General features: G+C 38.7%; 1 protein-coding gene across 4 annotated transcripts in view; it reads left to right on the top strand.

Moving 5' to 3' along the window:
- The window catches only part of MYH10 (myosin heavy chain 10), a gene marked incomplete at both ends in the record, with an annotated part of 98215 nt that overhangs the window by 52844 nt on the left and 31188 nt on the right, over positions 1-14183 (top strand). For all 4 annotated transcript variants that reach the window (XM_080356574.1, XM_080356575.1, XM_080356573.1 and 1 more), the window contains 8 exons: positions 1251-1314; positions 3011-3109; positions 4006-4149; positions 4456-4551; positions 7646-7764; positions 8210-8362; positions 8756-8929; positions 10234-10407. In XM_080356574.1, coding sequence (XP_080212700.1) covers positions 1251-1314; positions 3011-3109; positions 4006-4149; positions 4456-4551; positions 7646-7764; positions 8210-8362; positions 8756-8929; positions 10234-10407 — 1023 coding nt within the window. The remainder of the gene's footprint in view (positions 1-1250; positions 1315-3010; positions 3110-4005; positions 4150-4455; positions 4552-7645; positions 7765-8209; positions 8363-8755; positions 8930-10233; positions 10408-14183) is intronic.

The raw sequence follows: 14183 nt of genomic DNA, 5'->3' as shown, positions 1-14183 counted from the left end.
AACCTTATTGGGGAAGTGGAGGGAAAGGGCAGGGTGTTCTGGTAAGAAGGTGGAAGAGTTAAAATGATTGCAGCAACTTACTGCAGCATGGCCATAAACCCCCTGACATACACATACTAGATCAGGCTGTTGCTAAAATACACGTATTCTACAAGCTTGTTGAGTAGAATATATAACGTAAAAATCAACAGTAGAGTCTCTGAGCTGAATGGATCTCCCAAACAAGAATTTGCTTTAATGAACGAATGGTGCTAATCAGTCAGACTTGAGATAAGTCAGGATTTGGATGCTGATTTGATGAGTGCTCAGAAAGGCCCCTGCAAAATATTGTGTATTAGTAGTGGGCTTTTTGCAGGTACCATCAAAAGAAGCATTTAGACGGTTGTTAGCAAACTGCTGTGATGCTCCTGATCTCCAAAACCTGATCACGTGTGGACAGAGAACTGTGGAAATTGGATGCGCTGAAAATGCAGAGGCAAGGGCAGGCACTGGGTTCCCATTGGTTTCTTCACGTGTTTGCAACCGGGGGAATATGTAACAGTTTCATGAGCACAAACTTGAAGTACAGTAATGGTGCTGTTAAATGTGTCCAACTCTGAGTTTAGAATGTTCATAGAAAAGAGACCCATCAGGCTGGGGAACAGATGTGGCTTAAAAGTACTTTAATATATCCACTTGCTTTCCAAGAGGTACTCTACATGTAGGGATTGTCTTCTTTATTTCGTCCTTTGGGGAGGTAAGGAGGCATATGTGGAAGAAATCAGTATATTGCTTCTCTTAGTCCTTTCTTTACCGAGTGCTGGAAGAGAGAGGCCGTGCCGAGAGCAGCTGTCCTGGTTTAAAAAAATGGAAATAAAGCTGGGCAGCACACAGTGCCAGGATTGCTGCCGATAAAGCAAACTTGTTGGTACCTCAAGGTGCTATAGAAATCTTAACATGTAAGTGTTGCTATCAGCCTTAGACATTGTGTTTGGTCAATGTGAGACACTGAGCTTCACTTCTCAAAGTTTTTCATGAGTCTGGGTTACAGATATATCATGAATGCGGGTTCTTTAATCTTCAGGAAGCATATGTGTGCAGAGTAACTCATTCCATTGTAATGATGGCCAAGTACATTGAAGGGAAAAGCTTTTGTTAGAACTTGTGTGAAGTGCTTGTTACATGAATGCAAGTAGGATTATGTTTTTATGTAGACAGCATTGTTGTCTTAAAAAAAAATAGTAGTTACAAAAAATCTCTTTTCTTTGCAGGGCAAGTTTATTAGGATTAACTTTGATGTTACTGGTTATATTGTTGGGGCCAACATTGAGACATGTATCCTACTTCATGCCACATCATCGTAAAATGCAAGTTTTCTGATTGTTTTGCTTTTAACCCTAGAATTCAGTGGAATGCAGTGAAAGGTTACCACATTTCTACATTCCTCTGACAACATCTTCCTTTGTTTTAAAACAGCCAATCAAATATCACAAAGTCAGCGTTGCTTCCTCATGCTTAGAAATCAGATATCCCCAAATTTTGCCCTCTGAAATCTGCTGGATTTTCAAACCAGCTTTAAAACCAAGGTGTGTTACATAGGGAAACGTTTTGAAAGATGCTTGCTCTATGAACATTTCTAGAATTAAAAAAAACCCCCACCTTCCTCTTGAGGTGCTGCTGCCGCCGTGCTGCTGCCGCCGTGCTGCTGCCGCCGTGCTGCTGCCGCCGTGCTGCTGCCGCCGTGCTGCTGCCGCCGTGCTGCTGCCGCCGTGCTGCTGCCGCCGTGCTGCTGCCGCCGGTTAGAAAGTGAGGGAGCCGGAAGTGCTGGGAAACCTTCTGTTCTCTTAGGTCTTCTAGATACCAACATAGGTTCAATAACATGACACCTACTAGCAGTTTATACTGAAACCTAATTCAGTTTTAGCTTTAAGGTTCATTTTTATTTATGATTGTGTAATAACAAGTAAAAATACTTGCACTGAAAGCCCTTCTCTAAAGTTATTTTCTTTATACTACAAATAACATGTAATTTATTTTAGTTTGTTTAGTTTTCTGGGGGAATAGCAATAGGGTGGTCGTAAAATTATGGAAGCGGAAGTCTCGGTAAACAATTAGTGAGTATTAATCATAAACAACGCTGCAGTGAAGCTTACATTCTGTTGCTGTTAGTGAAACTACTTAATTTTTAAGTTAATTGAATGTTTGGAACTGTCACAAAATGTGATTTCCCAATAAGGCTGGGAAAGTTCTGTAGGTATTGAAAATATGCTTTAATGATAAATGCTTTTTCATTCAGCACAGGAGGGAAGGCAGCTTTTGCTGTTATGAAAGGTCAGATGAATTTTTTTTGCCTAGAGCTTTGTGAAAGTAGAACTTAAATCTTAGGGAATTTTTTTTTTATCACAGGAACTCATCTTTGCCTGTAACCTGTGCCATTTCAAATCCCCATCCCATGTTTGTTCTACAATATGGCATATCAAGAAATAAAAACTTAAACAACATTACACCTTATGAGACACTGTCTGCTGCACAAATGGAGTTTGGGAGCCATTTAACAGCAGTGCAGGTTGTATGTAAAAATGCAGTGCTTGAAATAAATGAAAAATACAATTCAGATAAACTACTTTTGAGTTCAGCAGCTGCTGGATTTTTGGTATGAAGAGTTCAGCCCTGACCTTAGGAGAAGCGATTGAAAAGGAATGGGCAGCTCGCCCTCCCGCTTGGACTTCAGCTCATCTGTTCCAGACAATTGTCTGCTGCAGGTAGCAAGGAAATGCAGCCAACACTCAAGAAATTAGTTTGCTGGAATTAACTGTGGTTTTCTACCAGCCTGAATTTGAAATCTCTCATTTAAAGTCACGCAAAGTTCATATTCAACATAGTCCTGCGATTACTATTCTATTAAGTTCTATTAAGAGCTATTAGGATCTGTTTGGTTTTAAAGTGCTTACGTAGCCTGCTTTGAGAGCTTTGTTTGCGTTGGGTGTTTTTAACTCAAAATTGTAGAAGATCCTTGACTAGTTACAATTAGACTTGTTGGAAAAGTCTCGCGCTGTTCGTCAGGCTAAAGATGAGCGGACGTTTCATATCTTCTATCAGCTACTAGCTGGAGCAGGAGAACACCTCAAGTGTAAGTAGAGAATCTCATTTTGTTGCTTCTGTCTGTGTGTCTTGTTTGTTATTTCAGTGTTTGAGCTATTCTTTGGTCATGAAACAGTGAGTTTTAGAAAAAGAACGAGAAGCCAAGTGGCTTTGTTTTGTAATAACTTCTGTGTTTTATCAAATATGCTGTCAAGCAGCTCTTGCATTTCAAGCAATGGCTCCTACATGACAAAGTCCAGCTTGGTCAGTGTCTGGCTGGGAATCACTGGTTTGAACTTGCAGTGCTCCCAGCTGATAAATAATAAACCCGTTTGGCAGTGACCCTCTATCTTTTCTGGCCCATGCCTTCAACCTGGGTGGAAAAGCAGCCGTTTTACTGAAACAGAATGAAACCCTGGGGCTTTCTTCAGCCATTGAAGTACCGTATTCATTATCTTCTGCTTTTTTTTCTCTTGGTAACTAGGAATTTGTTAGGTTGTGATAAGCGAAACTATATGAAGGTACAAACTTCAAAGAGCTCATCTATGTTTTCCCTTTCTGTAGGAGATAAACTGATGCTCAGCATCTTTGATGTGGTAATCACCAACACCTAATGCCATTTCTGCCTGTCTCCGTCACCTTTCAATAGAGATACTACATTTAGGATATTCCAGATAGGGATTTGAGATTATGCTAGATCTGAGTTGGGTAATGTTCTGTTTACAGGCTTAATGCATTAAAAAGCTTGTGTAGTTTGCTACAGATAAAGATTCTGGGTATCAGGCTTCAACTTCTAAGATCCATTCATATTTTTAGAGTTTCAGAAGCTGGTGTAATAGCTTGTAGCCTATTTGACCAACAGGTTTTGCTAAGTGTAGTTTGGATGTGAATGTAGATGTGAATGGCATTTTTAGCTTATTTTTCTCTTCTTCCGCCCCACTACAGCTGACTTGCTGCTTGAAGGATTTAACAATTACAGATTTCTATCTAATGGCTACATCCCTATACCTGGGCAACAAGACAAAGATAACTTTCAGGAGACTATGGAGGCCATGCACATAATGGGATTTTCACACGATGAGATCTTGTGTAAGTTATTGAGACTTTTGGATTTTTAAAGTGTACTTTTTTCTCTTGCGCACACACGCACTTGCTCATCTAATGTCACCAAATTTAATGTTGCTTCGGTGTCTTGACAGCCTGCAGCAAGCTTTTGCTTAACATGAGCTAGAGTTGAATTAAAGCTGTTTGCCCCAAAAGTACAGTACAAACTTTATTTCATTTCTGAAGTCAGATTTTGAATTTGGAAGGAAAATGACACAAGTAACAGAAGAGAAATTTGTTAAGCTGAGCTCTCTTCGATTAAGTTGTTGCATATGACTTTTGTTAACACAGCAATGCTGAAAGTGGTGTCTTCAGTGCTACAATTTGGGAATATTTCCTTTAAGAAGGAGAGAAATACTGACCAAGCTTCTATGCCAGAGAATACTGGTAAGTTGATCACGTTTGTACAGCTGCTTCTGACTTGAGCTGTGGTTTTCTTCTTGCTGTTTGCTTAGTGCCCCCTTCTGTGCCAAAAAGGCCATGACTGTTATGGTAGTAGCCCACAAGCAATGATTTAAACTCTCCTCTTCCACTCTCATAATGCAGACAAATTTAAGTATCCATCAACAGAATTTATGCTGTTTGCATTGCTTCTAAACCTTGAACAAGTATTTCAGTTGTAGTCCTGTTTATAGCTATCTCCAAAGACTTAAGCACCAGGAAAAAGTATGTGCTTAAATCAGCTTGTTTTCTTTGGGTCTTGACAGCATTTTTCTTGCCAATGGTAAGAGCCCTGGAGCCAAGCACAACTTCCATAGTGAAATGGCTGAACGTGGGAATGCTGTATTTAGAAAAATCTGATTTCTGAAGTGGCACCACAATGTGACTGAGATTTTATTTATCAGTTGGTACCTGCAATGTGATCAGCATTTGGGGGAGTATATTTCTGCGCTAAAATAAGATTGCTGCTGCTGAAGCAAATCTCAGGCTTTTAATTTAGTTCTTCAGTACCAACCTTTTAAATGCTCTCATGGAAAGTCGGCTTTGAGAATTGACACCAGTGGAAAGAGCAGTAAGAACCATTCACAGGACGGGCTGCATGTGCACAACTCAAATTCTTGTCTGTGTCTCATTTTGCAAATGTCCTAAATTGCTGTGCAGGTAGTTGCAATGTCCCCAGTTTTTATCATTTCTCGGGGCGGTGCCTGCTGCCCAAAGTGCTCCAGCAAGCAGCTATGGATTAAAATTCAGTAGTCACCAACTCAGTATTTGCCTGACAGTTGGAACTTTGGACATCAATTTGTAATTATAAAATTGGCTATAAATATATTGTACTATTGGGTATTTCTAATACTGGATAGAAAATTCTGAATTGTAAAGCAAAAAGGCTGAAAAGCTCAGATCATAGGTGAAGCATCTTTCTGTTCTCTTGCATTTAAAAAATTATTTGGTTATGTGGTCTTTGCTATTGTACCTGTGAGGCTGATCTCTCACTTCTTCTCGTCCACACTGTCACATCTCACTGTAATGAGTTTCTTTAGCATCCTTCAGAGAAATAAGTGTCTCGGTAGCAATTCAGCTCATTTAGAGGCATGTTTGCAGTAGATCAGGTCAATATCTCCACAGATAGGAAGGAATTTGGATAGTGGAGATGTGAACCTATTCAAAGAATATGGAAGGCAAATTCTACCTTATAAATAAATATTTTTAATCCATATTTATTATTTCAAGCATGGATAGAAGAGGTGGCAAGAAAACCTTATAGCCTTGCTGGATGAAGAGGATGGAGAAGCTGTATTTAGATAATTATTCCACACTTGCCAGCTTCGGAAGAAGCTTTTCTGCTAAAAGGGCAGGTGTTTATCAGCAACCTCATAAGGTTCATGCTTCACCTGTGATACAAGCTTTTCAGTACGTTTTGCTTTCTAATAATTCAGATTTTCATATCCAAAACCCAATAGTAATAGAAGTGAGGATAGTCAGGGCTTTCTACAGGGCTTTTGCACTTTTTCAAAGGAACTTTTGCAGTTATAACCAGTCCTATGCTTAGAACCAGTAGAGTTTTGGCTTGAAAATGGTTTTGTTTCTGTCAGTCAATGCTCTGAACTGCTGGCTGCACCCTCCTTCAGCGTCTGAATCAGATGGGATTTGTAGTATTACCTCTGCTACGGTTTATTGTTGTTATTGTTACCTAAGCTGTGTTTTACTACAAACTGGAAAGGTAGGGACGATAAATTCCATATTACAGTTCAGGAAAAAGGAGCTGAGTGTAGTGTTTGAAGTGCTGCATGAGGGAAAACCCTCCTCCTAAAAAAGTGTAGTATCCTTTCAATGGTATCTGTCATGCCAGAGTACCAAGATGATGCTCATGGCTATTTAATATTTTCATTTTCTCGGTGTTTTTTTAAAGATCCTGGCAGCATTTGCTGCTTGACACTAAGCTGTAAGTTTTTTCTGATGTGCTGATGTATGTTTTTATAGTCAAAGCCCAGAAATGCTCCTGTGTGCAGCTAAAGTGAAAGGAATGCTTAATTTGTGATGCTACCCTAATTTCACTGATAAAGTTGTGTGTTGATTCATGAACCCTCCTAATGAATATATAGACAGAGAATCTCAACATTATGAGCAAGTAGTAAATAGTATTTTTAGTATCAGCAAGAAAAAATTGCAGAGGAAGCTCTTATAAAGTGGGATTAAAATTAATTGCCAATGCTGATTTGTAAAAATGTTTTATTTTTTCATCTTGACAGTAAAAGGAGAAGCTGTCAGGTTGCAAAGATAAGGAGCTAAATACTTGGCAGTGTGGAGGGCCCTGCTGAGGGGCAACACTTACCTGAACCTAAAAATACCTTTAGTGTCACTGTCATTTTTAGAAATATGGAATAAGAAACACCTAACCTATGGGGAAAATTATTTAGAAAAAGGGTTTGATTCAGCAAGAATATGTAATCATGGTTGTTTCATGTAATGAGCGCGACACCAGGAGAGTTCATGCTGTCTAAAGAAAGCTCCTGCTTGCATTGTTGCTCTATGTAAAATATTGTTCTATATAGACCATTACAAACCATGTTGTGAACTGTTTGAACAACGTCTGTGACAGCAGCATGACACTGGTGTAGCTGATGAAAGCGAAACAGAGTTTTTAAGCAACTTTCAGTATGATGGAGTTGTGATGGCCTCGCACTGTCTGTTTTGTTTTGTTTTTTTTTTCTGGAGATGAGAAAATGCATTTCCTCTTTTAAAGTAACCAAATGAACACTTGCACCTGAGCTGTGGACCAGTACGTGCCCTCCCTGCAATGTGATGAGCATCCAGTGTTCCCAGCACTGTGCTTCGGCACAGGTTCCAGTGGGCACTGGGAGGGCTGGGCAGGGTTCTGTCCCTGGGACAGATGTGTCACCAAACTGTGCGTCACCCAAACCACTGTTGCGGATGGCAGTTCATTTTTTAAGTGGGCACATGACGACCTTTGTCACTGGCTCATCATCCCAATATTGCCGGTGAGTATTTCAGCACTTCCATGTGTTGTTCTGCTCTCCAGTGGCACAGAAGCTCTGCCACCTCCTGGGGATGAATGTCATGGAGTTCACCCGTGCCATCCTGACCCCGCGCATCAAGGTGGGCAGAGACTACGTGCAGAAAGCCCAGACCAAAGAACAAGTAAGTTGTGATGCTTTAAAGATGAAGTGAAATTGTACCTCATCCTACTTAGCTCTTAATACAGAAAGTGGGCATTGAGTGTGTACTGCCAGTGGCTTTGTTTAAGCTTATTAATTTTTACCATATAAGAACATTTATTAAAATATAATAGCAGAATAGAAGGAACCTTTCCATTTCCTTGATCTGCTGTTCCTTTCATCCTTCAGTGTAGTCATTGTACATATTAAATGCATAGAGAGCTTTTGTTTTTTTCTGAAACATTTTTAAAAACAAATTTTTCATAACATTAACCAAACTGTTCACTGTTTCTACTGTTTGTTTTCATTCCTCTTTGCTATTAACCCCATTAAACTTTTTCTGTTCCTTAGTTATTTGTGATAACATCTGTCTGTGTTCTTTCGCTGACTTCTCCGGGGTAGATAAGATTTCCTGTTTGGATTTTCAGGCAGACTTTGCAGTGGAAGCTTTGGCAAAGGCCACCTATGAACGGCTCTTCCGCTGGCTTGTTCACCGCATTAATAAAGCTTTGGACAGGACCAAACGACAGGGAGCATCTTTTATTGGAATTCTGGATATTGCTGGGTTTGAAATCTTTGAGGTACTTCAAAACACCATTGATCAGATTTTTCTTTACCCTGTTCCTGTGCGTTCGGGACTAAATCCCTGCATGTTCCGAGGCTGCAGGGGCAGGAGGGTTTTGTTTTGTGGAGAGCAAATGCTTTGAGAACCTTTAATTACAGTGCCAAAAAAATCATACTTAGGTCTAAATTATTTTTTTATATATGATCGTTTTTCCTACTATGCATTAGTTTAGTTATATCTAACGGGAAACGTAAGAGATTTGAATAATGCTCTTTCCAGTTTCTTTTACAATATGTTTGAGTGCTGCAGACTTTTGGGGTATTTCCTTGTACAGTCAAATTTTTGACCTCCAGATAGGTGGTAAATCCTGTCACTCAATTATTCTTGCTTACTAATGTTATTTTTGTAGTTGAACTCCTTTGAGCAACTCTGCATTAACTACACCAACGAGAAGCTTCAGCAGTTATTTAACCACACGATGTTTATCCTGGAGCAAGAGGAGTACCAGCGAGAGGGGATCGAGTGGAATTTCATTGACTTTGGACTGGATCTGCAGCCTTGCATTGACTTAATTGAAAGACCTGTAAGTTTGTGCATAATTAATGCTCTGAGGAGTGGAGGCTAGACTTCTGCGTTTCTCTTTTGCTGCCTGCAAACTGGAAGACTCTGCAGAGATTTCTTGCAGATCTTTCACAAAAGCTGAATTAATTTGAATGTTGAAATGCAAAGTCTATAAATTAGTAAAAGAATTTATCCTTACAGGATTTTACCCTGATGTTAGGGTAGAACACTGAGCTAAAGATATTAAGCTACTAATTTCATACTTTTTTTTCCTGGTACTAATGAAGTCTTTAGTCCTGTCACTTTTATATTAAACCATGCCATTGTGTTAGAGGAGCTCTATAGTGGTGACTCAAAGCTTCTCAATATTTATGGTAATTTTTTTGCATTTGAAAACAACAGCAAAATTCATGAAACTTTGTTTAGGGTAGAGTTTTCCCCATGTATCTGCAAATAGGAAAACAGTATCTTAAAGGTGGTTTTATTCACTCTGTTAACACATTTCTCTGGTTGCTCCATCTCTGGAAGCTGAAGAGGCTCCAAAGAGCAGGAGGAGAAGTTGGATTGGGGGAGAACAAAGATCATAGTTCCTGAAAGTTCTTGCTGTCAAAATTGTTTTATGACCTTTAAAATTAAACATAGGGCATTACAGTTACTACCCTCCACATTTCTGTGTGTGTATTCTAGAGTATGGATAAGCTGCTGATGACGCTGCGTGTTCTGAGGAGCAGAAAAGCCTATGAGCCATGTTCTTGTTTGTCTTTAGAGTAGGAAAAGGGAAATCTTGTTTTGGTTATCAGAGGTTTGGGCTTTGAGTGTGGAACTCCAAAAGGTTATGCCTCTTTGGAACGTAAAATCTCTGCCATAAAGCCTCGGGGCGGGGGGAGGTGTGGATGCTTTCAGTACGCCAGTGTTCAGGTGAATATCCTAAAAATGCATCAAATTACTTGATTTTTTTTTTTTTTTTTTTTTTTTTTTCCTGAAAAGCAAATGTCATTAGCTTTGTGATCATTCTGTAAATGAGGTAGGTGATGCCATGTTGCAGGCACATAGAAACATCTCTCTTCAAGTGTCTAAACTTTACATTCAGTAGAAACTTTTGAAGTATGAATTATTATAAACTCTCTTTTTTCTGATGGTTCCCTGTGTACATCAGTCTGTCTTCCCTGAGGAAAATGATCCTGTCCAACAGTTCTACGGCTGTAAAATACAGACATTGCTTGTTTCCTGCTTTATTTCAAGAATAAGTGAACCTTCAAATTGAGTGCTTAAATTAACTAGCAAGGGAAGGGATATTAACAGAGATTAAATCCAACTGGATTTCAGGCAAACCCCCCTGGCGTGTTAGCGCTACTGGACGAAGAATGTTGGTTCCCTAAAGCTACTGACAAGACGTTTGTGGAAAAGTTGGTCCAAGAGCAAGGAACCCACTCCAAGTTCCAAAAGCCAAGACAACTGAAGGACAAAGCAGATTTCTGCATTATTCACTACGCGGGGAAGGTAAGGGTTAAATTTTAAATACTCGGTTAGAAACTTTGGTTTGGGGAAAGTACTATGCAGTGTAGCTATCAATTTAGAAATACTCTTGCAGGAAAGTGGTCTTGTTTCATTTTCTCAAACATATTAAGGAGTGCTTTGATGGAACTTTCATTACCAAATAGAACTGAAAAACATAAATTAATATTAGATTTAGTAAATATTTCAGTTTCCTTTAATTTTGTTGTCAGGTCTTACAGGTGAGTTTTCTCAGGACTTTTATTGAAAGGCATCTCTTCCTAATATCTATGTCCAAGTTGATAGTGTGCTTGAAGCAGGGCTGTGTCTGCACCCTCTTCACTTCTATCTCCTCAGTTCACATCAGATTTTCTGTATAGCCCCTCTTATAGGTGAGCTGATACGCTCTCATTTTTACTGTTAGTTTAATCTTTTTCTCCCTTTGAGGGACGGACCTCAGCTGCAATGTAAACAGGCCCATGATGAAATACCTGTGCAGTTCTTGTTGGCATTTTGTGGAACCCTCACAATCTATTCCATAGGGCCATGCTGTGTAATTAGTTTCATAAATAGTTAAAACTTAACCCTAGTACCAGCTTTTGGCCTGATATTTAGAATAAAATGTTTGTGCAGATGATTAAGAGCCATCCTTTAATTTTCATTTAAAGGACAAGTAACTTGTTATTTATTCATTGGTGTCAGTGGTAACAACTAGAGAATTGTAGCAAAAAGTGAAAGAAATAAATAAATCACATATTTTATTGTATCAATATTTAAAACAGTAAATTAAAAATAATGAAATCATCACTGTTACTGCAGTTAATAGTAGGTTAGTTGTGAAACAAAAGGTTTCTTTTAGATCATCAAAATGAAGCAAAACCACTTGGTGCCTTGTAGAGCGAGATAAGGACTAAGCAAAACAAGTCGATTCAATGTGAATCATGCTAAGCCATTTATTACAGAAACAAGTCTCCTTATATACGTAACTATATTCTAATCACGCGTCCACGCTCCAAGCATGGATTCGTTAAATGAGGATCGTGGGCTGTCCGTGCTCTGGAGTCTCACTGATGATACGTCTGATGATTCATGCCACGCCAGGAGCCCGGTGATTGAGGAACGCCCCTCTTTCTCACAGCAGAGTCTGTTCTCGAAGCGGCCTTGAAATACCTTTGAGCCTGACTAATTCAGCAACAGGTCTTAATCTATCAAAACCCATCCACACTTCCCCCTTTCTTTTCCTAAATTAGTCAGGCCCCTTAAACCGCACGGTGCATCATTTTTCAAATATACTGCAACATAGAACACGTGATTAACAACATATTTACAATTACATATAATGCAGTTAAACCTTACTTAATAAGATCAAACAACTACCTGCCTATTCTTAAAACCTTAATTCTACTATGACAACCTTATTAACACACTATTTTAATAGATTCAAAATAACCAGACAAGTTAATACAATATATTCTCTTAAATTCCTAAAAGATTTATAACTGCGCAGTTTATAGGGTAACATAATTAATACCATCAGCATATACTAATAATTGAATTAATATCTTAAAAGTTATCTTAACCTATTTAAAAGATCAATAGCTTAACCTTAATATCCCTTCTAAAACTTTATCAGTTGCTGAACTTAGATTACTATGATAGAGATATCTCATAATTTTACCTTATCTATGCATTGACTATCTAATCATAATATCACCCTTTTGGATCTCCTGCTGATTGTTCAAATTGCCATTCTCCACAGAAGGCACACCACCTGCTTGCTAATAGGCTTCTAGACCACCAGGTCTGCGAGCATCTGTAACACTGAATTAGGATCCATGGTTTACATCTGAAACAGTCCTCACAACTTATCTCCCTCCTGTCCATCCGCATCGTTGAATCTTTGTTGAATCCACTTCAATCCTCGGCCTGTAATGACACAAACATAACCTTTTCCCCAGGTTATCAATTGATGTGGCCTTTTTAATTGACTAGTGATTTGACCATAACTAATGTAGGTTCTTTCTGATTTAGCATGGTTTTGGGTCATACTTGCAAAGTATTTCATCACATACAATGCTTTTGGCAATTGGTTTTGTGGTGCTTCCCCTACTTCCCCCTTTTTTTAAAAAAAAAACCCAAACAAACAAACAAAACAAAACAAAAAAAACCTTCAGAACCAGATACGTGCATTGAATCTTGACTACGTACTCAAAATCACAAATCAAATTTAGAGGTTCCTCCTTAAAAAGCTCTAAGTAATGTAAAGCTGTGCCAAGTTCTGCTAATTGGGTTGAACCTTCAATAATTTTTACAGAATGACGCCAATTGTTATCTCCACACCAAACCACTACAGCTTTATGAGACTGCCCAGAACCATCAACAAAAACTTTGCAAGTATGTAGGACCAGACCAAATACAAGTATGGCCTATGGCCTGATGTTAAAGACTTGCAGGTTCTGCAGCAATTTACATTTATGCATGCCAAAAGCTGTGCTGTTAAGAAAACCAGCTAGTGCAATTTATAAAGACATAGATTACAAATAAAAAAATCAGAACTAAATTTCACAAATGGTACATATATGACAAAAGAATCATGGCCTATTAAGACTTAAATTCATTCCCTGCATTTTCTTGATCAGAGTGACAATTGGTATATAACAGTCGGTATATCAGTTTGCTAGCAATCTCATCATACTGTCCCACAATGGCCACAGGTTGTTTCTATGTTGTAGCCATAAACAGACAAATCTGCAAGTCCAATCGAATGCAGCCAGCCTGTAAGGTTGTCATAAATTCATTCCTCAAAGTTTCCAGCTCCATTTTGGCTGTCATATTTATTGGATATTGTTTTCCCTTACCGGATCGAAGTCCTGTTTCAGATCTATCAGTGTAGTGTTTGCTTTATTGAAACATTGGCTGTTAATACTAGTGGAAATACAGCATTTGAAATTTCCTTGGGGATTTCTCACTTGCACAAGCAGATCTGCAGCATCCCAGCAGCTTCTTGTAGGCCATGCAACTAAACAGAATTCTCAGAAAACGTTATTTGAGCTTACAATTTACTTAACAAATCTTAACTTAAGAGAGGTATAGGACTTTCTGGCAAATATAAGAATTCATGTATTAAAACTTTGTTCCAAATTTGGCATTCCATTGGTCTCAAAAAACGGCCTTTCTTTCGTTCTCTCTCATGACCTCAAAAACTAGCATGGTGAATTTACTAAGAAGTCTCTTACAACTAATTACCACAGAATAAGTCTATCAACAAATTTTTGGTTTGATTTTCCAGTTTCATTAGAACTATGGGTCTGCTAAGGATGCCTTTAAACTTCACCCTCGGACTGCTCCAGTCAGTATTACAGCGCTGCAGTGGGGGGAGAGAGAACCCCCCTTTCACCTTTCACTGCTTTAAAAGTGGCAGCCAGGTTTTTCCTTTTTTTTTGTTTTCGTTGTTGTTTCTTTCTCTTCTCACTGCAGTTCAGATATAACCAAGGTCACGCAGCTGGCTGGTACGAAGTGATACGAAGTGGGAGTCTCTGGGAAACTTCTCAGTTTCAATGAGCTGTACACAGGCCTGAGATGTTTTGGTCTTTTGTTTTCCCATTTCATTCCAGCCATAATACACTTTATATGCAATTTCAAGTAGCTCAGCAATAGTTACATTCCTTAGCTCCATTTACCTTTTACAATTTAGAAATGTCAAAAAACAGTATAAACCAGTATAATAAACATAAATCCATTATTCTATTTTCCTAAATCTAAATCAGTTAATATTTTAGCAA

This window comes from Nesoenas mayeri, assembly GCF_963082525.1.
Source record: "Nesoenas mayeri genome assembly, chromosome: 19".
NCBI lineage: Eukaryota > Metazoa > Chordata > Aves > Columbiformes > Columbidae > Nesoenas > Nesoenas mayeri.
This window is presented reverse-complemented; position numbering and strand designations above follow the sequence as displayed.